At 52.4% G+C, this 25,243-nt stretch overlaps 1 protein-coding gene across 2 annotated transcripts in view; it reads right to left on the bottom strand.

Moving 5' to 3' along the window:
* CACNB4 (calcium voltage-gated channel auxiliary subunit beta 4) overlaps positions 1-25,243 on the bottom strand; it is a 130,681-nt gene that overhangs the window by 30,727 nt on the left and 74,711 nt on the right. For both annotated transcript variants that reach the window (XM_054177601.1, XM_054177608.1), the window contains 2 exons: positions 7,375-7,494; positions 6,925-7,047 (listed from right to left, as the gene is read on the bottom strand). In XM_054177601.1, the coding sequence (XP_054033576.1) occupies positions 6,925-7,047; positions 7,375-7,494 (243 nt within the window). The remainder of the gene's footprint in view (positions 1-6,924; positions 7,048-7,374; positions 7,495-25,243) is intronic.

The following is a 25,243-nucleotide window of genomic DNA, read 5'->3' as shown; positions in this document are numbered from 1 at the left end:
CACCCTCAGTGGAAGAATTTCTTCCTAGAAACTAAAGATAACTTCCTAGAACATACAGACACCTTCAGATCACCACCAAACTCATGATTGGCTTCTTGTCAAATGTAATGGTCTGCACCAAAGACCACCAGCACAGCCACATTTCCTTCCTCCTTTCCAGGGTGTTCACACCAGGCTGACCCTTTGCAGCGAGTTGGTGTGGTGGAAAAGCTCTACAAACATCCCTCTAGGAACTCAAAGCCAAATCAAAGCTCTCCAAGATAAAAGAGAAAACTTGTCAGCTCCAGCAAAGAGCCAAAGGTTGTGGCACCTCTCCACAAACAAGGCTTTTGTAGTGCTGCTGCCTGGAAGGAGCTGAACTCCCAGAAAGAAAATCAGATCCTGGGCTGCAGCAAGAGAAGTGTGGCCAGCAGGGCAAGGGAGGTGATTCTCCCCCTCTGCTCAGCTCTGCTGAGACCCCACCTGGAGTCCTGTGTCCAGTTCTGGAGCCCCTAGCACAGGAAGGATCTGGAGGTGCTGGAAGGTGTCCAGAGAAGGGCCATGAGGATGAGCAGAGGGCTGGAGCTGCTCTGCTCTGAGGACAGACTGAGGGAGTTGGGGCTGTTCAGTCTGGAGAAGAGAAGGCTCTGAGGTGACCTCATTGTGGCCTTCCAATATCTGAAGGGGGCTCCAAGAAGGCTGGGGAGGGACTGCTCAGGATCTCAGGTAGGGATAGGACTAGGGGGAATGGAATGAAGCTGGAGGTGGGGAGATCCAGGCTGGAGGTGAGGAGGAAGTTCTTCCCCATGAGAGTGGTGAAGCCCTGGAATGGGTTGTCCAGGGAGGTGGTTGAGGCCCCAGCCCTGGAGGTGTTTAAGCCCAGGCTGGATGAGGCTCTGGGCAGCCTGCTGTAGTGTGAGGTGTCTCTGCCCATGGCAGAGGGGTTGGAACTAGATGATCCCTGTGGTCCCTTCCAACCCTGACTGATACCATGATACTTGTGAATTTATGACAGAGGAAGGAAAATCCCCTTGAGGAAGAAACTTGAATACACCCCTCAAAGCATGCTACTGATTTTCCTCATTAACCTTTATTAACAGCTGGTTTGCTGCATTAGTGAAAGCCTGGCCCAGCCTGAACGATGGCAAGCTGAAGAGTGATAGCATGGAATGGGTTGGGTTGGAAGGGATCTTCAAGATCACCTAGTCCCACCCCACTGCCATGGCCAGGGTCACCTTCCACTGGACCAGGTTGCTCAAGGCCTTTATCCAACCTGGCTTTCAACTCTTGCAGGCCTGAAGCCTCCACAGTTTCTCTGGGCAACCTGTCCCAGTGCCTCACAACCTTCATGAGGAAGGATTTCCAACTATGGACTAATCCAAATCAAGCTTCTTCCAGTGGGAAGCCATCTCCCCTTGTGCTGTCACTCCATGCTTCTCTATGAAGTCCCTCTCCAGCTCTCCTGTAGCCCACTTCAAATCCAGTGGATTTGTGGGTCCAGTATCACAGTGAGGGTATCACAGAATCACCAAGGCTGGAAGAGACCTCAAAGACCATCAAGTCCAACCTGTCACCACAGACTTCCATCATCATTAACAGCACTTCCATCAACATTTTAGGTCTCTGCTCCTCATGTTGGTAGGATCCTGGTTCTGAGGATGCCAGAAAGCAAGGCCTGATGGTAAATTGCTGCTTCTGCTTGAGTCAACAGAACTATTCACATTTGTTACACCAGATCAACACTTCAGGCTCTGGCATTCTGCTGCTGGTAGTCAATGGATTTGTTGGAGCTGGGTGGCTTTGGAAGAGAAATATCTGCAATCCTTCCACTCTGCCATGCTTCATTAGCCTTCAAAAGCAGCATTCCCTTTCAGAACCAACATTCAAGTCATTAAGACCAACATTTGTTTTCCCTTTTTCCCCCCCTGAGGGTGGTGAAACACTGGCCCAGTTAATTGCATGCCTTGAGGATGATCACACAGATCTCATCTTAACAATGATCAGCTCTCCTGGCCTTATGTTTCCAGCACCTGATCTCTTGCAGAGATACAATGTCCTGGATGTCACAGGTACAAGAGTCTCTGAAGCACACAGAGGCTCAGCACCCTTTGAAAAAACACAATTAGCCTTTTTATTAAGCCCTACCTAAACACAAGTATGACCCTGAACAGCTCCTCCTATCCCCAGCCTGAAACCTGCCCTCTTTAGACAGCTGTTACTGCTCCAAGAGGTTCCATTATGATATCCTCTCAGCTTTTTAGCTCTCTGCTCTTCATGCTGTTAGGATCCTGACTCTGAGGATGTCAGTAAGCAAAGCCTGGGTTTAAAGGTGTTGGGTTTTTCCTTAAGTCAACAGCATTATTGGAACTCTTTAAAATGAACTGGATCTGGCAATATGCTGCTGTCAGTCAATGGATTTAAACCACTGCAAAGCCTGAGCCCCATTCTAGTTTGAAATCACAGCACCATCAAATGGTTTGGGTGGGAAGGGACCTTTAAAGCTCATCCAGTCCAACCCCTCTGCACTCAGCAGGGACACCTGCAAGTGGAGCAGGTTGCTCAGAGCCCCAAACAACCTGACCTGCAGTGGTTCCAGGGATGGGGACATCTCCACCTCTCTGGGCAACCTGGGACAGGCTCTCACCACCCTCAGCATCAAACATTTCTTCCTTCCCTCCCCTCTGAATCTCCCTCTTTTAGTTCAAACCATCACCTCTTTTCCTGCTTTCTGCTCAGCCCTTGAAGCACTGCAAGGCCACCAGAAGGTCTCCCTGCAGCCTTCTCTTCTCCAGGCTGAACAAGCCCAACTCTCTCAGCCTGGCCTCACAGCAGAGGGCTTCCAGCCCTGCCAGCATTGCTGTGGCCTCCTCTGGCCCTGCTCCATCAGGTCCCTGTCTGTGCTGAGGACTCCAGAGCTGGCCCCAGCCCTGCAGGTGGGGTCTGAGCAGAGCACAGCAGAGGGGCAGAATCCCCTCCCTGCCCCTGCTGCCCACACTGCTGGGGATCAGCCCAGGACACAGCTGGGGCTGGGCTGGCAGCGCTGGGCACCAGCTCATGGCCACCTTAGCACCCAGCAGCACCCCCAAGTCCTTCTCCACAGGGCTGCTCTCTAGCCTGAAGTGATCCCAGGGGGTACCCCAACCCATGTGCAGGCCCTTGCACTTGGCCTTGTTGAACCTCTTGAGGTTCACACAGGGGCACCTCTCCAGCTTTTCCAGGTCAGTTGGTTTTTAATGCACAGCTTCAGCACAGGAATCTTCCCTCCATCAGCAGGTCCTGGGCCTCTGAGTGATGCCTCTGGATCTGAGATCAGAATGAGTGCTATGCTGAGAACATCTGACCAGTCCAAATGCCATGGCTGCAGCAAGGAACACAGGGCTATTTCCATGAGGCCATTACCTCCCAGATGTTATTCTTTGCCTTCAGCACGTGGGAGGACTACAGCTCGTTCCTCTTGCTTGCCATGCCCATTATTTCTTCTGCTTTGTCAGCTGCCACCTCATCTTTGAAAGAAGCACATAATGGATGGGCTGGTAGCAGAGGGATGAGACATCCAGGACACACTCTCAATATAGCAGCTCATGGCTCAGTGCTGATGTTTCATCCTGGCAGCAGGGTGACCTCCTTACCTAGGTCAGCATTGCTCCAAAACCTGGAATCATGCTTGTCCCAGGCCTAGCAAGGAGCCAGAACACTGAAAAACAGACTCTGCTATCCATGGGGAACCCTTCCTGAAATCCCACCAGTTACCCCCACAGCTTCAGGCAAGCTGAAGGCTTCAGCATTAACAAAGAGATGATGGTGAACCCTCAGCAGGCAAGGCAGAGAGCTTAGACTTCAGTGGCAGTGAGATCCTGGTCATCTGGGTCTGGGAATAAAACCCATGGAATGCCAAGACATGGACAACAAGTACCCAGGAGCCAGCAATGTGCCCTTGTGAACAAGGCAGCAAATGGTCTCCTGGGGTTCATGAAGAAGTGTGTGGCCAGCAGGTCAAGGGAGGTTGTTCTCCCCCTCTGCTCTGACCTAGGGAGGCCACATCTGGAGTTCTGGGCTCATTGCTGGGCTCCCCAGTTCCAGAGAGACAGGGAACTGCTGGACAGAGCCCAGTGGAGGCTCCAAAGATGCTGAGGGGCCTGGAGCATCTGTGAGGAGGAAAGGCTGAGAGCCCTGGGGCTGTGGAGCCTGGAGAAGAGCAGCCCCAGAAGGGATCTGATCAGTGCTCAGCAAGAGCAAGGGGAAAGAAACAGGCACAAACTGGGAGCCAGGAGGTTCCACCTGAAGATGAGGAGAAACCTCTTTGGTGTGAGGGTGCTGGAGGCCTGGAGCAGGCTGCAGAGTCTGGAGACTTTGGAGACTCATCTGGGCACATCCCTGTGTGAGCTGCTCTGTGTGATCCTGCTCTGGCAGGGGCATGGGACTCAACAATCTCTGGAGGCCCCTTCCAAGCCCTACCATTCTATGATCTTAGTGCTGTAATGGATGCCATGGTCTGAATTCAACTCTGAGTGCCAACAAAGGAGCTTTTCCTGATGGGAAGCAGGCTCAGGAAGTGGAGAGAGCTCAGGTGTGGTGCTAGACAGAAAAGAAGGCCTTCATGGGGAATGAAGAGGAGGGCCAATCAGTTCTGCATGCAGGCACAGGCAGATTCAGGGCCCCACTTCCTCAGCAGGATTTAAGCACCCTTCCACACTCAAAAAGAGAGACAAAAGGAATAAAAGCAAAACCCCCACTCAAAGTTCCATCTGTTTGCAGCAAACAGAGATAAATGGAAGGAGGGAATCAGCTGCCTCTGCTGTGTCCCTCTCCAGGAGAAAAGGTTTTAAAGCAAAATAAAACCCCCACCCCCTGTTCCACCACCCCTCTCTAGAGGTGCAGAGGCAGGTGTTCTCCTCCTGAATGTGCTCAGCTGAAGGGGAACTGAGCTGAAAGCGATGACAGACACATGTTCAGAGAAAGAGACCAATGGGGACTCAACACCCAAAATAAACCCAGAATGCAGGGATGAAAAATGAAAATGCTTTTGCAAGCTGCATGCTGATGTACCAATCCACCACCCAATGGGGGGTTATGCAAATCTGGAGGGCTCACTTCAGCTAAAGAGCTGCAGCAAATGTGCTCACCGTGCAGCAAGAAGTGTTTGGCTTCACCACAGCCCTTCCAGCAGAGCCCATTTCTCCCCATGCCTTTTTCCTGATTTTTGTGTCTGTCCTCTTCAGTGGTTTCTTTATTTCTCTCTGCAGAGAAGGGACTGGGAGTGCTGGTGGGCAAAAAGCTGCCCACGAGCCAGCAATGTGCTCTTGTGACCAAGAATGCAAATGGTCTCCTAGAGTCCCTTCAGAAGAGTGTGGCCAGCAGGTCAGGGGAGGGTCTCTTTCCCTCTACTCTACCACAGTCAGGTCACAGCTGGAGCATTGTGTCCAGTTCTGGGCTCCTCAGTTCAAACAAGACAGGGAATTACTGGAGAGAGCCCAGTGGAGGCTCCAAAGATGCTGAGGAGCCTGGAGCATCTCTATGAGGAGCAAAGGCTGAGAGCCCTGGGGCTGTGGGTTCTGGAGGAGAGCAGCCCCAGAGGGGATCTGAGCAATGCTCAGCAAGAACTAAAGGAGCTGTGGGGGGCAAGAGGCTGGGGCCAGACTCTTGTCAGTGGTGCCCAGGGACAGGACAAGGGGCAATGGGCACAAACTGGAAGCCAGGAGGTTCCAACTAAAGATGAGAAGAAACTTACTTGGTATGAGGGTGCTGGAGCCCTGTTGCAGGCTGCCCAGAGAGGTTGTGGAGTCTCCTCTGGAGAGCTTCCAACCCCACCTGGCCATCGTGCTGCTGGGCAAGCTGCTGTGGGTGCCCCTGCTTGAACATGGGGCTTGGACTGGATGATCTCCAGAGGTGCCTTCCAACTCCTGACATTGTGGGATTCTGTATTATTCTGTCTTCCTTCCTTACAAACATATCTTGCATTGTATGAAGACCCAGTGTAACCTGGTGCTACTCCACTTCCTGATCAATGCCAACCCTTTTTGTTATTGCAACCTCTGATCCATCACAAACTCAGTGGAAAGAATCTGGATCTATCACACTGAAGAGTGTCTGAGCAACATGCTGTAGCTGCAGATGTCCCTGCTCACTAGGTGACCTTTGGAGGTCCCTTCCAACCCAAACCATTCTATGATTTAAAATACAGGAAGCTGTGATTCCCTCCCTGTGACATAAGAATCCCACAAGTCAGTAACACCAACCAATAAGATCACCACCCCAGATCACCAGAAAAAGCAGAATCACCACTCCAGGGTGCTGGATCTCTGAAGAGCCTCAAGTACCACCCATCATGAGGCCTTGAGCAGCCTGGTCCAGTGGAAGGTATCCCAGCCTGTGGCACAGGGGCTGGAACTGGCTGATCCTTGAGGTCCCTTCCACCCCAAACCATTCTATGATCATTGCCACTAAGACAGATGTGCTCTCCTACCTCCACTCAGCTCTTAAAATCACAGCATCACAGAATTGTTAGGGTGGAAAAGGGACCTCAAGGCTCAGCCAGTTCCAACCCCCCTGCCATGGCCAGGGACACCTCACACTACAGCAGGCTGCTCACAGCCACATCCAGCCTGGCTGCAAACACCTCCAGGCATGAGGCTTCCACCACCTCCCTGGGCAACCTGTGCCAGGCTCTCACCACCCTCATGGGGAACAACTTCTTCCTCACATCCAATCTCAATCTACCCATTGCTAGTTTGGTTCCATCCCCCCCCAGTCCTATCACTCCCTGACACCCTCAAAAGTCCCTCCCCAGCTTTCTTGAAGCCCCCTTCAGAAAATGGAAGTCCCCTTGACAAGCTCTTGGCTCTCTTAAACCCAGTGTGGCTCAGCCCTGATTGCTCAAATCCTAGTCCTTACCATATGAAAAAGTTTCCTTTTCACATTCCCTTTTACCACTTGTTGGGCTTTTACCTCTTTAATGTGTAAGAAGTCCTTGGCATCAAAAGAGATGGCAGTGCTTGGGACAGGAACATCTTCATCCAGGGCTCCACAGTAACTCACATTTGTCTTGACAGCAAATGCTACTGGTTTGGACTGGAAACAGAAACACACATCACAACCAGTGGAAACTCTTCTGTGCTGTATCAAATCAGGAAAGCCCAGCAGAGGTCATTCTGCCAAATACACCAAAACTCAGACCTGATCATTTCCCACAAAGCAGCAGAGCTCAGCCCACTGGGGAAGGTCCCCATGGACACCACAATACTGACCCTACGCTGCCCCGGACATCTTCGCTGCTTGACTCAACTCCCAAACTGATTCACAAGGCAGCAGCAGCAGCAGCAGCATTCTGAACCCAGCAGTGAGAATCTGAACAGCAGGCAGAGAACTTGGGTATGATTAAAGCTGAAAAGCACAGACCTTTGCCCTCTCAAGCTGTATAGCTGCTTGCTGCTCTCTCTCTTGGCGGATTGCTTCCCTGTCTTCTTCCAAAGAGACATCAGAGTCTGAGGGTCTGCTTGTGTAGGAATCTGCTGAGCCCTGCAATGAGATTCATCTCCCTTAGAAAAAAACAGGTGGAAGGAAACAGCAACCCCATCCCCAGGCAGATTCACAAAATGCTTTGCAAACTCTTCTTGCTTCAGAGCTTTGAGTGGGGTTTGTGGAGCGTGGCTGGCACAAAAACGTAGCAGAGAAACAACCTGGCTTTATTCCCCAGCTGCAGGAAGGCAAAGGCAAAATCCCAATGAAAACCTCGTGGCTTTCACAAAACCTCTCTTCACTTTCAACCCATTTCACAGAATTGTTTTGGGCACACTCCAGCCCCTCAGTACCCTGCTCGGAGTGAGGGCCCCAAAACTGAACCCAGGATTTGAGGTGCAGGCTCACCAGTGAGCATGATCACTGCCCTACTCCTGCTGGCCACACCGTTGCTGATCCAGGCCAGGGTGCTGGTGGCCTTCTTGGCCACCTGGGCACACCCTGGCTCAGCTTCAAACAGCTCTCAAACAAAACCCCCAGGTCCTTTTCCACCAGGCAGTTTCCAGCCACTCTGCCCTTAGCCTGGAGCATTCCTGGGGCTGTTGTGACCCAAGTGCAGGACCCAGCACTTGGCCTTGTTGAGCCTCAACCCATGGATCCAGCCTGGCCAGGTGCTTCTGCAGAGCCTTCCATCAAACCAACACCCCTCCCCCCCCAGTCTAGTGCCATCTGCAGACTTACTGAGGGTGCACTCCATTCCCTCAGCCAGATCACTGATGAAGACATGAAAGAGAACTGTCCCCAGCACTGAGCCCTGGGGAACAGCACTGCTGACCAGCCACCAGCTGGAGCTAACTCCATTCCCCACCACTCTCTGGGCCTGGCCATCAGCCAGTTCTTAACCCAGGGAAGCCTCCACCCACCCAAGCCATCAGCAGCCACCTCATCACGTTGCTCCTAACACAGTGAAATGCAGCTCAGTTGTGGGCAGCCTGCAGAAACCTTTATAGTGCTGAAATCCTGTTTGAGTCATGATTGTCAAAGGCTAGGTCACACCAACCACAATTAAGGTATTATAAGGCTGGGCTGGGATCACCCCCTCCCTGTCAGTCCAGCAGCAATGTGGCAGTCCCTCCCTCCCAGCATGGGTGCCACTCACAGAAAGCTTTCTTCTGGGCTTCAAGAGGGAAAAAGGGGCAAGAAGCTGCATCATTAAAAGCTACTCAAGAGGGCAACACAGAAGTTCCACAATACTATGAAAGGCAAACGAGCAGCAGCAGAGTGCAGCAGCCTGTAAGGGAGGAAAGAAGATTTTTTTCTGTCTGGGACATAACTGAGGACATCTGAAGTGTGCAGTGGCTCCTCTTTTCCCTTCACATAGCAACCCAGCTCCAGGACCCTACACAGCTTAGCTTTATGGCTTCCCTTTGGGAAGGCTGAGGGGTTCACAGAGAGCATCTGCCACTCCTCTGGTGGCCAGCCCAGCTCTGCCCCTTGACAGGACTGGAAGGTCATGAGAAGAAGGCACAGAGCACATCACCAAGTAGGCAGAGATCAGCATCACACATGTAGGTGGATCACAGAAGTCACACCTATGGGGAATCATAGAATTGTTTTGGTTGCAATCCAGTCCAACCTTCAACCCAAGACACCACCATGACTGGGACAGCTGAAGTCATCTGTGCTATAAAGACTCAACCAGTAACTGGATACATTATCCAAAACCTCCCCAGATCACCTCAACTGAAACCATTAGGGCAGCAATGGTGATGCTCCAAGAGATGCTCCTGAACCCTATGTGTCAACCTTGAGTTGCTCAGAAATGATGAGCCAAGGGCTGGAGCACCTCTGCTGTGAGGACAGGCTAAGGGAGCCTGGAGAAGAGAAGAGACCTGAAAGCTGCCTTCCAATACCTGAAGGGATCCTACAGGAAGGCTGCAGAGGGACTTCTCATGAAGGTGTCTAGAGACAGGACAATGGGGAATGGTTTGAAGCTGAGGGAGGGCAGGGTTAGACTGGAGATTAGGAAGGAGTTCTTCAGTATGAGGGTGGTGAGACTCTGGAATAGGTTGCCCAGGAAGGTTGTAAATGCCCCCTCCCTGGGGGTGTTCAGGACCAGGCTGGATGAGGCCTTGAGCAGCAAAGTCTAGTTGAGAGGTGTCCCTGCCCACGGCAGTGAGGTTGGAGTAGATGATCTCTCAGGCCCCTTCCAACCTGAGCCATTCTGTGATTCTATGAAATGATTCAAGGAGATTGTTCAGACTCATTTAAATGAAGCTGGTAACAGCAAACCAGGAGAAGAAAATCCACAGATGTGGCAAATAAGTCTGTTTTCTGCCAATGTATCTGCTGCTGGTCACCTAACCCTGGGAGAGAAGCCACAGTGACCAGAAGGCACAGAGCCTCGCATCCACGGAGTTATCAGGTCCTCTGGCCACGCTCCAGCATCGCTCTGTGAGGTCATTTAACAGCCACAGATACCTCTGCTGGCCACACAGCTTCCCAACTGGCTTTCACTGGTCTGTGTTTGAGCACTGACCTAGTTAATGCTGTCAGAATGAAGTGGCCTTTTCCAAAGCAGCTGCCGCTGCCAGGCCGCCCCAGGCTCCTCGCCGCCTGCACGCCAAGGGACAGGCTTGGTACACTCACAGCCACATCATCCCTGCTCCTGAAGACACCCCAGATAGCAAGAGCCTGCTGGGAGAGATGCAGCCCCAGGACCGTGACTCACGTGGTGCTGAGCTGCAGCATCACGCTGCAACCAGGCATGGCTCTGCCAAGAGCAGCCAGATGGGACAGGGAAAGCAGCCCAAGGCTGTGGAAGTTGGTATTCAGGGACAGAGTGTGGGGTCAGACCCTTGTCAGTGGTGCCCACTGATGGGACAAGAGGCAGTGGGCACACACTGGAAGGCAGGAGGTTCCACCTGAAGATGAGGAGAAAGTTGTTTGGTGTGAGGGTGCTGGAGGCCTGGAGCAGGCTGCCCAGAGAGGTTGTGGAGTCTCCTTCTCTGGAGAGCTTCCAAAGGCACCTGGCCATTGTGATCCTGGGCAAGCAGGGGCTGTTGGACTGGGTGAGCATCCACAGTGGTGGGATTCCCTGACTTGTTTCACTATCTCCATTCAGAAGTTTGTAACCTGTGTTTTCCAAACCAGATAATCAAGATGAAGGTTCACTCTTCATGATTTCATCACTGCTCCACACTCAGAATAACAGAGAATCCCAGGGGGGTCTTCCTCCCCAGGTGCAGGACCCTACACTTGCCCTTGCTGAACGTCATGAGGTTGCTCTCTGCCCAGCTCTCCAGCCTGTCCAGGTCTGACTGAATGGCAGCACAGCCTGGTGAGGTGTCAGCCACTCCTCCCAGTTTGGTCTCCTCAGCAAACTGCCTCAAGGTCCACCCTTGTCCCTTCATCCAGGTTGCTGATGAAGAGGATGAACAAGAATGGACCTAGTCCTGACCGCTGGGCAACATCACCAGCTGCAGACCTCCAACTAGACTCTGCAGTGCTGATCACAAGGCAGAAGAGCAGCAGCAAACACCACCCTTTAGCTGCTATGGCTTCAGAAGGGAGGTGGGGGGGAATAAGTGAGGTTGTAAATAACTTTTTTTTCCAGCTGCCACAAATACCCAGCTCTGAAGTGCTCCCTGTCGAGCTGGAGCCTGGCACACTCTGTCACACAGCCTCTGCAATTAAAGCACTGCTCCATGAAGAGCTCCAAGGAGCCAGATGACACACAGCCTCTTCTGAAAAGATTTAGGGTGCTGCAGAGTCCATCACAACCCAGAAAGCACTGCTGAAAACGTCTGCTCCAAGGAAAAGCTTCTGCCTTCTCCATTAACCAAGACAAAGGGAAGCACTGCCTGAGCGTGGGCATCCTCCTCCCCCTGCAGCAGGAGCAGCTCTGGGCACTGGGAGCAGTTCTGGGCTTCCCAGTTCAAGAGACAGTCCAGTGGAGGCTGCAAAGATGCTGAGGGGCCTGGAGCATCTCTGAGGACAGAAAAGATGAGAGCCCTGGGGCTGTGGAGCCTGGAGAAGAGCAGCCCCAGAGGGGATCTGAGCAATGCTCAGCAAGAGCTAAAGAGCTAAGAGCAAGAGCTGTGCGGGGCAAGAAGATGAGGCCAGACTCAGATGAGGCCCAGGGACAGGACAAGGGGTAGTGGGCACAAACTGGAAGCCAAGAGGCTCCATCTGAAGATGAGGAGAAAGTTGTTTGGTGTGAGGGTGCTGGAGGCCTGGAGCAGGCTGCCCAGAGAGGTTGTGGAGTCTCCTCCATGCCATTGTGATGCTGGGCAAGCTGCTGTGGGTGCCCTGCTTCAGCAGGGGAACAGAGTGGATGACCTGCAGAGGCCCCTTCCAACCCCCACCACATTGGGATTCTGCTGGAATACCATTTGACCTCACCAAGATTACTCCTGTAAGCATGCCCCAAGGACAGGTGCTGCAGAGGGTAAGGACTAACAGATTTACACAGGCAAACAGGAACCAAAACCTTTCAGAGCCCTCCCATCTGAAGGAACAGTGGCCAGGACTGCTGACCACAGTTAGTGCTCACCTGCCTCAGCAGTCAGGGTGGGCAGCTAAATTGAATTCCTGGGAAGGTGATGTAATGAAGAAGCAAACACAAACCAGTGGGTATCTCTTCCTTTTGGCATGAAACCATTACCAGTGTGCTGCAGTCAAAGCTGGGGCCAGAAAAATCTGCATGTGCTAGGAGAAGGATCCCAGTAAAATACTGCAGACATAGGCCCTCTCTCAACCCACCACAGGGAAGAACTTCCTCCTCACCTCCAGCCTGAATCTCCCCACCTCCAGCTTCATTCCATCCCCCCTAGTCCTATCACTGCCTGAGATCCTGAGCAGTCCCTCCCCAGCCTTCTTGTGGCCCCCTTCAGATACTGGAAGGCCACAATGAGGTCACCTCAGAGCCTTGTCTTCTCCAGACTGAACAGCCCCAACTCCCTCAGTCTGTCCTCAGAGCAGCTCCAGCCCTCTGCTCATCCTCGTGGCCCTTCTCTGGACACCTTCCAGCACCTCCAGATCCCTCTTGTAATAGGGGCTCCAGAACTGGAGGCAGTACTCCAGGTGGGGTCACACCAGAGCTGAGCAGAGGGGGAGAATCCCCTCCCTTGCCCTGCTGGCCACACTTCTCTTGCTGCAGCCCAGGCTCTGATTGGCTTTCCGGGCTGCAAGTGCACACTGAGAGCTCCTGGTGAGCCTCTTGTCCACCAGTTCCTGTGTGGCACTGTCTAGGTGAACCTGCTTTGGCAGGGAGGTTGGACTCAATGATCTCCAGAGGTCCCTTCCAACCCCCACCACTCAACAGTTCTGTGATCTGAGAGCCCATGTGAGCATGCCAGTGACGGCTCCAAGAGGGCAAGCTTCAGCTCCCACCCCCCTCATTCTGTGGCACACCCCCGAGGCAGCTGCAGGACCCTGCTGGATGGAGTGGTGATTTCAGCCTGACACCCCCAGCAATTGTGTCCTTCTACACATGTGGTACACTGACTGAAGCCAGCTGATGAGGTGCCTCAGCAATGTGGGAACTGCTGGGTCCTCAGAGCAGGACTCTGTGGTGGTGAATGCTAATCAGCAGCAAACAAGGCCATTGGAACAGCCTTTCACCAGCTCCTGCCTTTGCCTCCTGCATTTCCAGCCTCGCAGTCACCATCTCCTTGCTCAAGCTGCCTTCAGTTCTGCACAGATTGTGTTTTCACAGCCAGGAAATGTGGTTTAAGGAAAGCAGTGGTAACAGACACATTTCCTGCCAGCGTGGGGCAGCTCTTCCTGCCGTGCTCAACACACACAAGGTACAAAGGTGTGCTTGCTGGGGGCCACAGGTGAGCCTTCAGCAGGGCTTACACGGGAAAAGGTCTACAGCTTCAGGTGCCAGGGAGCCACTGCAATCACAGATTCACAGAATGGTCTTAAGGAGGGGACCTTAAAGATCATCCAGTTCCAACCCCCCTGCCATAGCCAGCAACACTTTCCACTAGACTTGGTTGCTCAAGGCCTCATCCAGCCTGGCACTGAACACCTCCAGGGAGGGGGCATCTACAGCCTGCTCCAGTGTCTCACCACCCTCACTGGAGAGAATGTCTTCCTAGTCTCCAGTTTAAAACTCCCCTCTTCCAGCTCAAAGCCATTCCCTCTCACCCTATCACTCCAAGCCCTTGTCAAAAGTCCCTTCCCCAGCTTTCTTGTAGTCCCCTTCAGGTACTGGAAGGCCACTCAAAGGTCCCCAGGCTGAACAGCCCCAACTCCCTCAGCCTGTCCCCACAGAGGAGGAGGTGCTCCAGCCCTCTGATGATCTTTGTGGACTCTTCTGGACCTGCTCCAACAGTTCTATGTCCTTCTTATGTGAGGGACTCCAGATCTGGATGCAGCACTGCAGGTGGGGTCTCACGAGAGCAGAGTAGAGGAACAGGCTGCCCAGAGAAACCGTGGAGGCTCCGAGCCTGGAAGTGCTCAAGGCCAGGGTGGATGGGAGCAACCTGGGATAGTAGGAAGTGTCCCTGCCCACAGCAAATGGTTGGAACTAGATGATCTTCCAGGTCCCTTCCAACCTAAGCCATTCTCTGATTGTATGTAGACTGAGGAAGCAGCCTGACAGTTCTGAACTTTTCACACTCTGACAGATGTCATTTCTTACGTCCTAAGTCCCTGTAAACTCACACACACACAGAGTATCCCAGGGTGGTAGGAGGTAGAAGAGACATCATGGACAATCTAAACCTCCCCTGGCACAATTTCAGGCCATTTCCTCTCATTCTGTCACCTGACACTAGGGAGAAGACACCAACCCCCACCCCACTGCAGCCATGAGGTGGAAATGACAGCAATGAGGCTGACAGTCAGATCTCCCCACGCCAAGCACCACCCAAAGCACTCACTCTGCAGTCTCCCAAGTGAGCTGAAAGCTGAGGATCACAGCCAGGTGGTTGGCTGGCTCCAGACTCACATTGGTTTGTTCCCAAAATGGGTCTAAACCACAGAATTTGAACAATAAGCAAACCATTCCAACTCCACTTTATGTTGTTGTTGTGGTTCAAGCATAGAAGAATCACAGAGCCATAGAACTGCTGAGGTTGGAAGAGACCTTTGAGATCAAGTCCATTTAAATGCTTGCAATCCCACCACTGCTGCTGAGCTACCACCAGGCCACATCCCTCAGCCCCACATCTTTTAAATCCATGCAGAGATGGTGACTCCACCACCTCCCTGTGCAGCCTGTTCCAACGCCTCAGGACCCCTTCTGGGAACAAACTGTTCCTAGTACCCAACCTGAACCTCCCCTGGCACAACTTGAGGCTGTTTCCTCTTGCCCTGTCACTTGTTAGCTGTGAGAAGAGACCAGCCTGTCGGGGGATGCTCTGATCTGTGTTTTCCTCCAGCTCTTTGCATGACTGAATCAACAGCTGCACACCTTCAGTTGGAATTTTGCTTCCATCTCTGCAGCTGGTCCCTCTGTTTCCATGTCAGGTATTCAGAAGAGCCAGGGGTGCCAACAAAAGCTGCCTTTTGTCAGGGCTAAAAGGCACCCAATTAGAGCTGCAGCAGTATTGAGACACTGCTTGATTTTTGCTAATTACTTTGGCTCTTCAAAGTACTGAGTGATCTTCTCCATGCTGTGAGGAACCCACTGCTCTTGGCTTTTAGGACACCTGGCAATAATAGGCCAGTTAGTAAAATTACACCTCTCCTCCTCAATGAGCTCACCTGGAAACAGCCTCATAGAATGGTTTGAGGTGGAAGGGACCTTAAAGAACATCCAGTTCCAGCCCCCCCTGCCATGGGCAGGGACACCTTCCACCAGACCAGGTTGCTCAAGGCCTCATCCAAGATGCTGCTTTGCCTCTGCCTCAGCACCACCTCAGGAACTCAAGAATGTTCTCTATGTCTTCAGCAACTAAAAAGAGACCAATATTGCCCCCATGCTAAACTTAACTCATGCTGCCAGCTACACAAGCATCTGTGTTTACCATATGTGGTCTACCACAACGTTTCCTCAGACTCACAGCATCAAGTCCTCAGCCAAAATGCCTGTGGTGGATTGCTCAGGGGCTCCCCAAGCCCTCAGTCTCCCCCACACTGCCTCCTCTGTATTGTTCTTGCAGGTCTCTCTTGCTCCACGCACAGTGTCCTGGAGTGGAGAGACACAAAGGACAGAGAAGCAGCAGCTCCTACAGCATCCTCCTGAAGAAACTGGCTGCCCATGCCCAGAACAGGCCAAAAACTGGCTGATGGCTGGGCCCAAGCAATAGTGGTAGGGAATGGAGTTAACTCCAGTTGGTGACTAGTCACCAGTGGTGCTCCCCAGGGCTCAGGGCTGGGGACAGTTCTCTCTAATGTCTTTATCCAGGGGACTGAGGCTTCCCCAGTAAGTTTGCAGATGACACCACTTTGGGTGGCAGTGTTGATCTGCTGGAGGGGAGGAAGGCTCTGCAGAGGGATCTGGGCAGGCTGGATCAATGGGCCAAGGCCAATGGGATGAGGTTCAAGAACACCAAGTGCTGGGTATTGCACTTGGGTCACAACAACCCCACGAAGTCTCCAAGCTTGGGTCAGAGTGGCTGGAAACCACCAAGCAGAAAAAGACTTTGGGGTATGAAGATGAGCCAGTGCATGCCCAGGTGGCCAAGAAGGCCACCAGCATCCTGGCCTGGATCAGCAATGGTGTGGCCAGCAGGAGCAGTGAAGTCATTGTGCCCCATACTGGGCACTGGTGAGGCCACAGCCTGAATCCTGGGTTCACTCCCAGAAGGCCATTGAGGGGCTGGAGCATTCCTGAAGAAGAGCAACAAGGCTGGTGAAGGGTCTGGAGAACAGGGCTGGTGAGGGAACTGGGGTTGTTCAGCCTAGAGGAAAGGAGGCTGAGGGGAGACCTCATTGCTCTCTACAACTCCCTGAAAGGAGGCTGGAGCCAGGCTGGGGCTGATCTCACAAGGAGCAAACAAGAGCACGAAAGGAAATGGCCTCAAGTTCTACCAGGGGTGGTTCAGGCTGGAGATGCAGAACAATTTCTTCACTGAAAGGGTTGCCAAGGCCTGGAACAAGGCAAACAGAAGTTTGCCAGTGCCCCAGTGACAATGCTGCTGTAGGAATGATCTCTGGAGACAAGCACTGCTGGTTTATTTGCCTCTACAGGACTTTGGTGAGTCTTTGGATCTTTATAAAAGCCCCCAGGGGAGCAACAACAAAGTGTAGTAGTTCCTGCTTTAAAAACACCCCAACTCAGCCTGTTTTGCCTCAATAAAGGAGCACACAGTAGCCCCAAGAAATGTGTGGACATGGCATTCTGGGCCATGGTGGTCCTAAGATGAAGGCTGGACTTAATGATCTTAGAGATCTCTTCCAACCAAACTGATTCTACAATTGCATCTACTTGTGCTCCAGAACTCGGTCTGCAGGCACAAAGGCAGCAGCACTAACCCAACACAGTGCCCACAAAGAGGACAGGAGGAGGATGTACAGAGAGATGTATGAGAGCCATGGGATGAGACTTGTGCTGGGGCCACTGGGTGGTTTTGAAGCGGCACAGTGTCATTGCCAAGCAGGCAAATGAAAAGCACAGCACCAGGCATGTGGAGCATTCAAACACAGCAATCTGCCCAGCTACTGATCCAGCCTGAACTCCCAAATACCTGCATGCAAAAGCACAGCTCAGACAAGCCAGCAATGTTGGAGCCAGTTTTCACCTCCCACAGATGACTCCCAAGCAGACCCACATCCTCTCCCTCCTTACTTGGCCTTCAGCAATCTCTTACAGTCCACCAAAGATAACCAGTTTCTGTTGGAAAAGACCTCTAAGATCATGGAGTCCAGCCACCAACCCAACACCACCATGGCCATCAAACCATGGCCCACAGTGCCATGGCCACAGGTTTCTGGAACACCTCTGGGGATGGTGACTCCACCACCTCCCTGGGCAGCCTGTTCAGTGCCTGAGCACTCTCACAGCAAAGAAATTGTTCCTCATCTCCAACCTAAACCTCCCCTGGCACAATTTCAGGCCATTTCCCCTCATTCTATCACCTGAAACGAGGACTAGGAGACCAAGCCCTGCCTCACTCCAACTTCCTTTCAGGGAGCTGTAGAGAGCAATGAGCTCTCCCCTCAGCCTTTTCTTCTCCAGGCTGAACACCCCCAGTTCCTCAGCTGCTCCTCACCAGACCTGTTAATTCCCTCCTCTGGAGAGATTCCAAACCCAGCCCTGGGGAATCTGCTGTGGCTGACCCTGCTTTAGCAGAGGGGTTGGACTAGATGATCCCCAGTGGTCCCTTCCATCCCTCACCAGGCTGAGATTCGGTCATAACCTTCCAAGTGTTAGAAATGTAAAGCAAGCAGTGGAATTTTCCTTCAGACCTCTCTGTTGAGAAGCTCCTCACCACCTGTCTGTCTTCACTCCATGCATTTCCCAACCCAAAGAGCTGCACTCCAGCTTTTCAAGCATTTTCATGATTGCAGTGTCCCCATTTCCTTCGAGCGTGGTGTCACCACTTCCCACACCAGCAGGGCTGAGCCAACCAAAATAACCCTGGATATTTCCTTCTTATGTTGGAAACAGAAGTGGTTTAGAACATGCTGAACCATCTCACAATTGGACTGCTGCACTTTGGCCACAGCAACCCCAGGCAGCACTACAGGCTGGGGTCGGAGTGGCTGGAGAGCAGCCAGGCAGAAAGGGACCTGGGGGTGCTGGTTGATGGCAGGATGAACATGAGCCTGCAGTGTGCCCAGACAGCCAAGAAGGCCAATGGCATCCTGGCCTGCATCAGGAACAGTGTGGCCAGCAGGAGCAGGGAGGTCATTCTGCCCCTGTACACTGCACTGGTTAGGCCGCACCTTGAGTGCTGTGTCCAGTTCTCAGCTCCTCAGTTTCAGAAGGACATTGAGACTCTTGAAGGTGTCCAGAGAAGGGCAGCAAAGCTGGGGAGGAGTCTGGAGCACAGCCCTGTGAGGAGAGGCTGAGGGAGCTGGGGTTGCTCTGCCTGGAGAGGAGGAGGCTCAGGGGAGACCTTCTTGCTCTCTACAACTCCCTGAAGGGAGGTTGTAGCCAGGTGGGGGTTGGGCTCTTCTCCCAGGCAAGCAGCACCAGAACAAGAGGACACAGTCTCAAGCTGTGCCAGGGGAAGTTTAGGCTGGATGTTAGGAAGAAGTTCTTCCCAGCAAGAGAGACTGGCCATTGGGATGTGCTGCCCAGGGAGGTGGTGGAGTCACCATCCCTGGAGGTGCTCAAGAGGGGACTGGATGCCATGGTTTAGTAGCCATGAGTTGTTGGGTGACAGGTTGGACTTGATGATCTTTGAGGTCTTTTCCAACCTTATTGATTCTATGATTTGGTAAAGCCACACACTCACCAAAGCTGCCCAAGAGGATGAGTGGTTGGCTTTGCAACTGCCCACTAGTTGGTAGACACAATCAAGCCTTGCAGGTCTGCAGGATACCAGGCTTTCCAGCTCCTTCTGTCATAGAAGTCAAATCCCAGATCACAGAAACACAGAATGGGTTAGAAGGGATTTTGAAGATCATCTGGTTCTACCCCCCCTGCCATGGGCAGGGACACCTTCCACTAGACCAGGTTGTGGGAGATAGCACATGCTTTGGAATCCTTCTCCAAAGGAAGCTGGTGGGCAGCCAAACTCCATTTATTACTCAGATGACTGCAGCTTTCTGCTGTGACAAGTTATATTTAGGTGGCAGTGACTTCCTCTGAAGTCATCCCAGCCACGTTCCTTCTGCCCACCTCTCACAGGTTCTGCAAAGGGTCTCACCAGGGCACAGAACCCCAAACCAGACTTCCACCTTCCATGTAATTATAGGAGAATGACTTTGGTGGAGGCGTGCAGGCTGTGTGGTGACTGGGAAGGAGTCGTGACAGTCGTTATGGTGGGGCTGCAATCAATCTCATGCTGCTGAATTCAAGCCAAGCAACTCAGAGGCTTTGGGCTGTGCTCTGTGGAACTGAAGGTTGGATGAGCTTTCTCCTTCTTCAGCCTTCCAAACTCAGGTGCTGAGAAACAACTTTACAGAATCATTCCAGCTGGAAGAGACCTCTAAGATGACCAAGTCCAACCAGCAACCCAACACCACCATGGCCAATAAACCATGGCCCACAGTGCCATGGCCACAGGTTTCTTGAACCCCTCCAGGGGTGGTGACTCCACCACCTCCCTGGGCAGCCTGGTCCAGTGCCTGACCATTATTGCAGCAAAGAAATTGTTCCTCATCTCCAACCTAAACCTCCCCTGGCACAATTTCAGATCATTCCCTCTCAATCTATCACCTGATACTAAGAAAAGAGACCAACCCTCACCTCACTCCAACCTCCTTCCAGGGGGTTGTGATGAGCAATAAGGTCTCCCCTCAGCCTCCTCTTCATCAGACTAAACTACCCCAGTTCCCTCAGCTGTTCCTCAGCAGCCCTGTTCTCCAGACCCTTCCCCAGCTTCATTGCCCTTCTCTGTACCTGCTCCAGCCCCTCAATGTCCTTCTTGGAGTGAGGAGCCCACAACTGAACCCAGTACTCCAAGCGCAGCCTCAGCAGTGCCCAGGGCAGGGGCACAATCACTTCCCTGGTCCTGCTGGTCACAATATTGCTGATCCAAGCCAGGATGCTGGTGGCCTTCTCGGCCACCTGAGCATAGCTCTGGCTGATATTCAGACAACTGTCAGCCAGCACCCCCCAGGGAACCATCTTTCAGGTGCTGCAATCTCTTGGGTTTTTCTCCTGCAGCAAGGACCCAACTCTGGACTCACACAAGCACTGAGCTCAGGGTAGAGGATCAAGTGCTGCCAGAAAAATCTGAGGAGGAAAAAGACCTCATTTTCTACAGCCTCTGCACTCTGTAAATAGCAACTCCATTCCCCCAGACCTTGCAGCCTCCAACCTGGACGTGCTGGGAGCAAAATACGAGAGAAAGGGCCTCTTGCTATCACCCACCGAGGTAACACTTGAACGACACTTCATGGAACTTAATTGCTGTAATCAATCTGGGACTCTAAGGACTTTCTGGCACCTCAGGGTTATTACAGGCTGTACTTTGCTGCCCACTTCCCAGTGATAGGGCTGGAAATTCAGCATGCCCAATTACAGCAACTCTGACCTCTTCTTGCAGCTCTGAGAGCACTGCTTGAGTAGCAATGCTACAGGAACCCCAACCAGAGCTGGGCTTTTACCACTGCTACGTCAACTTCTTCACCATGAGGCTGGGGAAATGCTGGAAGCAGGTTGCCCAGGTTGGTTGTGGAGACTCCAAGCCTGGGACTGTTCGAATGCAGCTTGGACAGGGCCTTGAGCAATCTGTGGTCTAGTAGGAGGAGTCCCTGCCCATGGTAGTGGGGGTTTAGACCTAGATGAGCAGAGAGAATAAGTCTCGCTGGAGCCTTCTCTTCTCCAGGTTGAACAGCCCCAGCTCTCTCAGCCTGTCCACACAGGGGAGGTTCTCCAGCCCTCTGATCATCTTCATGGCCTCCTCTGAACCCCCTGCAACAGTTCCAGGTCCTTCTTGCCCTGCACCAGAACTGGAGGCAGTGCTGCAGGAGGGGTCTCAGCAGAGCAGAAGGGCAGAATCCCCTCCCTGTGCCGCTGCTCTCCCTGCCTTGGATGCAGCCCAGACCCAGCTGCCTGCTGGGCTGCCAGTGACCATTGCTGGCTCCTGGGGAAGTTGTCATCAACTGACACCCCCCAAGCCCTTTTCCTCCAGTTTGCTCTTGAGACACTCCTCATCCAGCCTGGATTTGTGCTTGGGATTGCCCCAAGCCAGGTGCAGGACCTTTCACTTGGCCCTGCTGAACTTGCTGCAGCTGGCATGGGCCCACCTCTGAAGCCTATCCAAGTCCCTCTGGATGGCATCCCTCCCCTCCAGCGTGTCAACCAGGCCACACAGGCTTGGTGCCATCTCATTCTTATGCCCACCATGAGCTCATGACAAACTCTTGCAGTTTTCCACAGTACAGCAGTGTCTGACAGTTATTTAGGGAGTAAAAAAAAAATTAGGAACTGCAAAGACAAAATCCTTTTGCTTTAATAACTGCCTAAAGTATTCTCTCCAAATGGATTCTTAATTAAATGGCTTAAGAGAAACAATTTAATATCCCTTCTTGCTAGAACCCAAGAAGCATTCCAATCATGAAAAAAAACCCAAACCCTTGAGGAATCTCTATCACATCCACAACCTCTTCTGACTTGGCAAAAGCAATAAGTGAGGCAGACACTGAGGATCCAATAAGTGAGGCAGACACTGAGGATCTAATTTTGTGCACAAAAAAACTCCTTCCCTGTCAAAATCCTCCCATGCATCAGCAACACAAATCTCCAGCAGCAGCAAACAGGACAACTTTAAGCACCTTGATATTGTTCTTTGCTCTGAAAGGAAGAGGAGGAGGAGGAGAGGGGGAAAAAAAAGTCCTGTCAGGAGTGGAAGGTGTCAAAAGCTTGACAAGATTTAAAGGCCTGGTTTTGGTGGAAAGCTTTAGCCATTATTTTGGGATGTTCTAGAAGAGGTGTCTCTGCTCCCCCCCAAAAAAAGAAGCAACCAACAGTATCTGTGACTGCTGTCAAGGGTTCTGCTAGTGCCCTGGAAATCTGCACTGAGAGGGAACCAGGAAGGCAGGGAGCGAAGCCAAAGCTGGGTCAAAGGTATGGAAACTACCCAGCAGAAAGAAGAACATCATTCAAAGATCATCAAGCAGCAGATGAAAGTCATGAGTGAGGAACTAAAGACCAGAAGCTGGGAGGAAGGTGGTTGTTTCCTCACAACCACCCTTGTGTTGGTATCACTCTGTATCACAGTATCAGTCAGGGTTGGAAGGGACCCCAAGGATCATCTAGTTCCAACCCCCCTGCCATGGGCAGGGACACCCCACACTAGATCAGCCTGGCCAGAGCCTCATCCAGCCTGGGCTTAAACACCTCCAGGGACGGGGCCCCAACCACCTCCCTGGACAACCCATTCCAGGGCTTCACCACTCTCATGGGGAAGAACTTCCTCCTCACCTCCAGCCTGAATCAGTTCCCATCAGACAGGTGAGGACCTCACTGAAGAATGCAAAGCCTTTCCTTGCACTCCCAAAGAATTAAAAGGATGAGAGGAAGGATATAAACCAAAAAGCAGGCAGATGAACTTCAGCAACTTCCTGAAGTCCCTTTCTGCCCTGGGCTAACACAGCAAAAGCCCCAGGGCTTGACACTTCGGTAGACAAAATTGTGTTCAGTTTTGGGGCACTCACTGCAAGAAGGGCATTGAGTTGATGGAGCTGGAGAAGGGCAGTGGAGCACAAGTCTTGTGAGGAGCAGCTGAGGGAACTGGGGTTGTTTAATCTGGAGAAAATTAGGCTGAGGGGAGAGCTCATTGCTCTCTACAGCTCCCTGAAAGGAGGCTGGAGTCAGTTTCCCTCTTGCATCAGGTGATGAAACAAGAGGAAACTGCCTGAAATTGTGCCAGGGAAGGTTTAGGTTGGAGATGAGGAACAATCTCTTTGCTGCAGGAGTGGTCAGGCACTGGAACAGGCTGCCCAGGGAGGTGTTGGAGTCACCACCCCTGGAGGTGTTCAATAAACCTGTGGCCATGGCACTGTGGGCCATGGTTTGATGGCCATGGAGGGGTTGGGTTGAAGGCTGGAGTGGATGAGGTCTGTTGCAATTCTGTGATTCTATGACAAGCTGCTCATGCTGGCCAGACAAGCCCTTACCTTCCACTGCAGCTGTTTTAACAAAGCAGTTCAAAGTCTTGCTAAGATGAGGTGGATCTAAACAGATCAACAATACCCCCCTTTCCCTCCTGTAACAGCAGAGGCTGGGGGATGGACACACACACACTCAGCTCAGCTACATCTTCTCTAATTATCAATGCATGGTGGCACCCAGGAGATCTGCATGCTCCAGAAAATTCTCTGCAAGTCCAAGTGCCCTGTGCCATGGCAGGCAGGAAAGGCTGGGATGAAGCTCACATTTTCATCAGGGCATTCCAGCACTAACTCAGTGGTTCGTATTTCATCCTTTACATGCACTTGCAGAGAGTTCTCTGTGCCAGGAGCTGCCTCCCTGGCAGCTGTAGGGTTGAACTCTCCCCTGGGATCAGGTCTGTGTTCAGCTGCAGTGGCTGCTGTGCATTTCCCAGTCTCCACAGCACAGAAGCTGCAGGAGAATTCAATGACTAAAGAGCTCTCCCTGAGTCTGCTTTGTCAACCCTCTCATGTGCCATCAGCTCCATGCAGAGGGCACAGCAGCACTGTACCCTGCTGGTCAGCCAGCTCCTCCTCCTCTGCCCAGCAGCCTTCTCCAGCTTGGCAACAGGTGGGAAGGCTGCAGAGACAGCAAGCAGTGTGGAGAAGGAGGCCTCATGCTGTGCTCCAGCAACATCTTCCAACCCAGCCTGAGAACTGATGACCCCCAAGGGGCACAGTCAGTCCTTCCCTGCTGAAGGGATGAACCAGCACAGCACAACTGCAGAGGAAGGGGCTGCCAGCAGCAAATGTAGGTGGCAGAGCCCACATACAGCATTTAAAGGGGGCTACAGGAGAGCATATTCCTAGCACCAGGTGACAGGAGGAGAGGAAATTGCCTGAAATTGTGCCAGAGGAGATTTAGGTTGGAGATGAGGAACAATTTCTTTGCTGTGAGAGTGGTCAGGCATTGGAACAGGCTGCCCAGGGAGGTGCTGGAGTCATCATCCCTGGAGGTGTTCCAGAAACCTGTGGCCATGGCACTTTGGGCCATGGTTTAATGGCCATGGTGGTGTCGGGTTGGTGGTTGGATCTTAGAGGTCTTTTCCAGACAAAACAATTCTACAGAGAGGGACTCATTACAAAGGCATAGAGGGGTGATGGCCTCCAACTGGAAGAAGCTGGATTTAGATGAGATGTTAGGAAGAAATCCTTCCCCATGAGGGTGGTGAGGCCATGGAACAGATTGCCCAGAGAAGTTGTGGATGCTCTAAGCCTGGCAGAGGTCAAAGCCAGGTTGGATGGGGCCTTGAGCAATCTGGTCTAGTAAAAGGTATCCCTGTCCATGGCAGGATGAAGTAGAAGATCTTTAAGGTCCCTTCCAACCCAAACCATTCTATGATTCCACAGTTTCTCCCTCAGAAAGGGAGAAACTCCCTCAGTTTCTCCTTACAGAAGCATGAGCAGTCAGCTCAGCACAGCACAGCCTTTCTGGGATGCAGCCAGGGAGGTGACAGGGCGCTTGCTGCCCCCTGCATGGGCACCCCAGCCAGCACAAGCTGTACTTTCATGTGTTGATGGAGGAGCTGAGCACTTTCACTTGGGGTACTCACACTCCTCTTCCATCCCACTGAGGATTTACCTCACCCTTCTGCTCAGAGCCATCTCCTAACGGAGGATTCTCACCCAGCTCTATCAGCAACAAAGAGCAGAGCAAGAAGCACAAAATCCTGGAGCGTCTCCTCTCTGCCTTCCCCTTGGAGGCCACTTCATGTACCTCCTCTCCAGAAACAGAGCTCTTGGATCCTGTCAAGTTCCTACTGCACTGTACATCTTTCCAGGGCATGCTGTGGGCAGGGAACTGCAGAGCAAGCATGCTGTCATCACAGGCACAGCCAAGATTCAAGCTGTTCCTTGCTGACACTCGGATCTGGATCGCTCCTGAGCTGCGGTTCTGCTGTCCTAACGCAGCCCCTTCCTTATCCCCATCCTGCAGCTCATGCTGGTCTCAGAGTTGGGAAAGAGCAGTGCAAGCTGACACACCAATAAACAACCAACTTAGTACAAGACACCAAATAAGTGAGAGGGGGAAAGGGGCTGAGCCTGAGGGAGGAGGGCTTCTTCTTCCTCCTCAAGCAGCGAG

The sequence above is a fragment of the Dryobates pubescens genome, chromosome 2 (assembly GCF_014839835.1).
Source record: "Dryobates pubescens isolate bDryPub1 chromosome 2, bDryPub1.pri, whole genome shotgun sequence".
Lineage (NCBI taxonomy): Eukaryota > Metazoa > Chordata > Aves > Piciformes > Picidae > Dryobates > Dryobates pubescens.
This window is presented reverse-complemented; position numbering and strand designations above follow the sequence as displayed.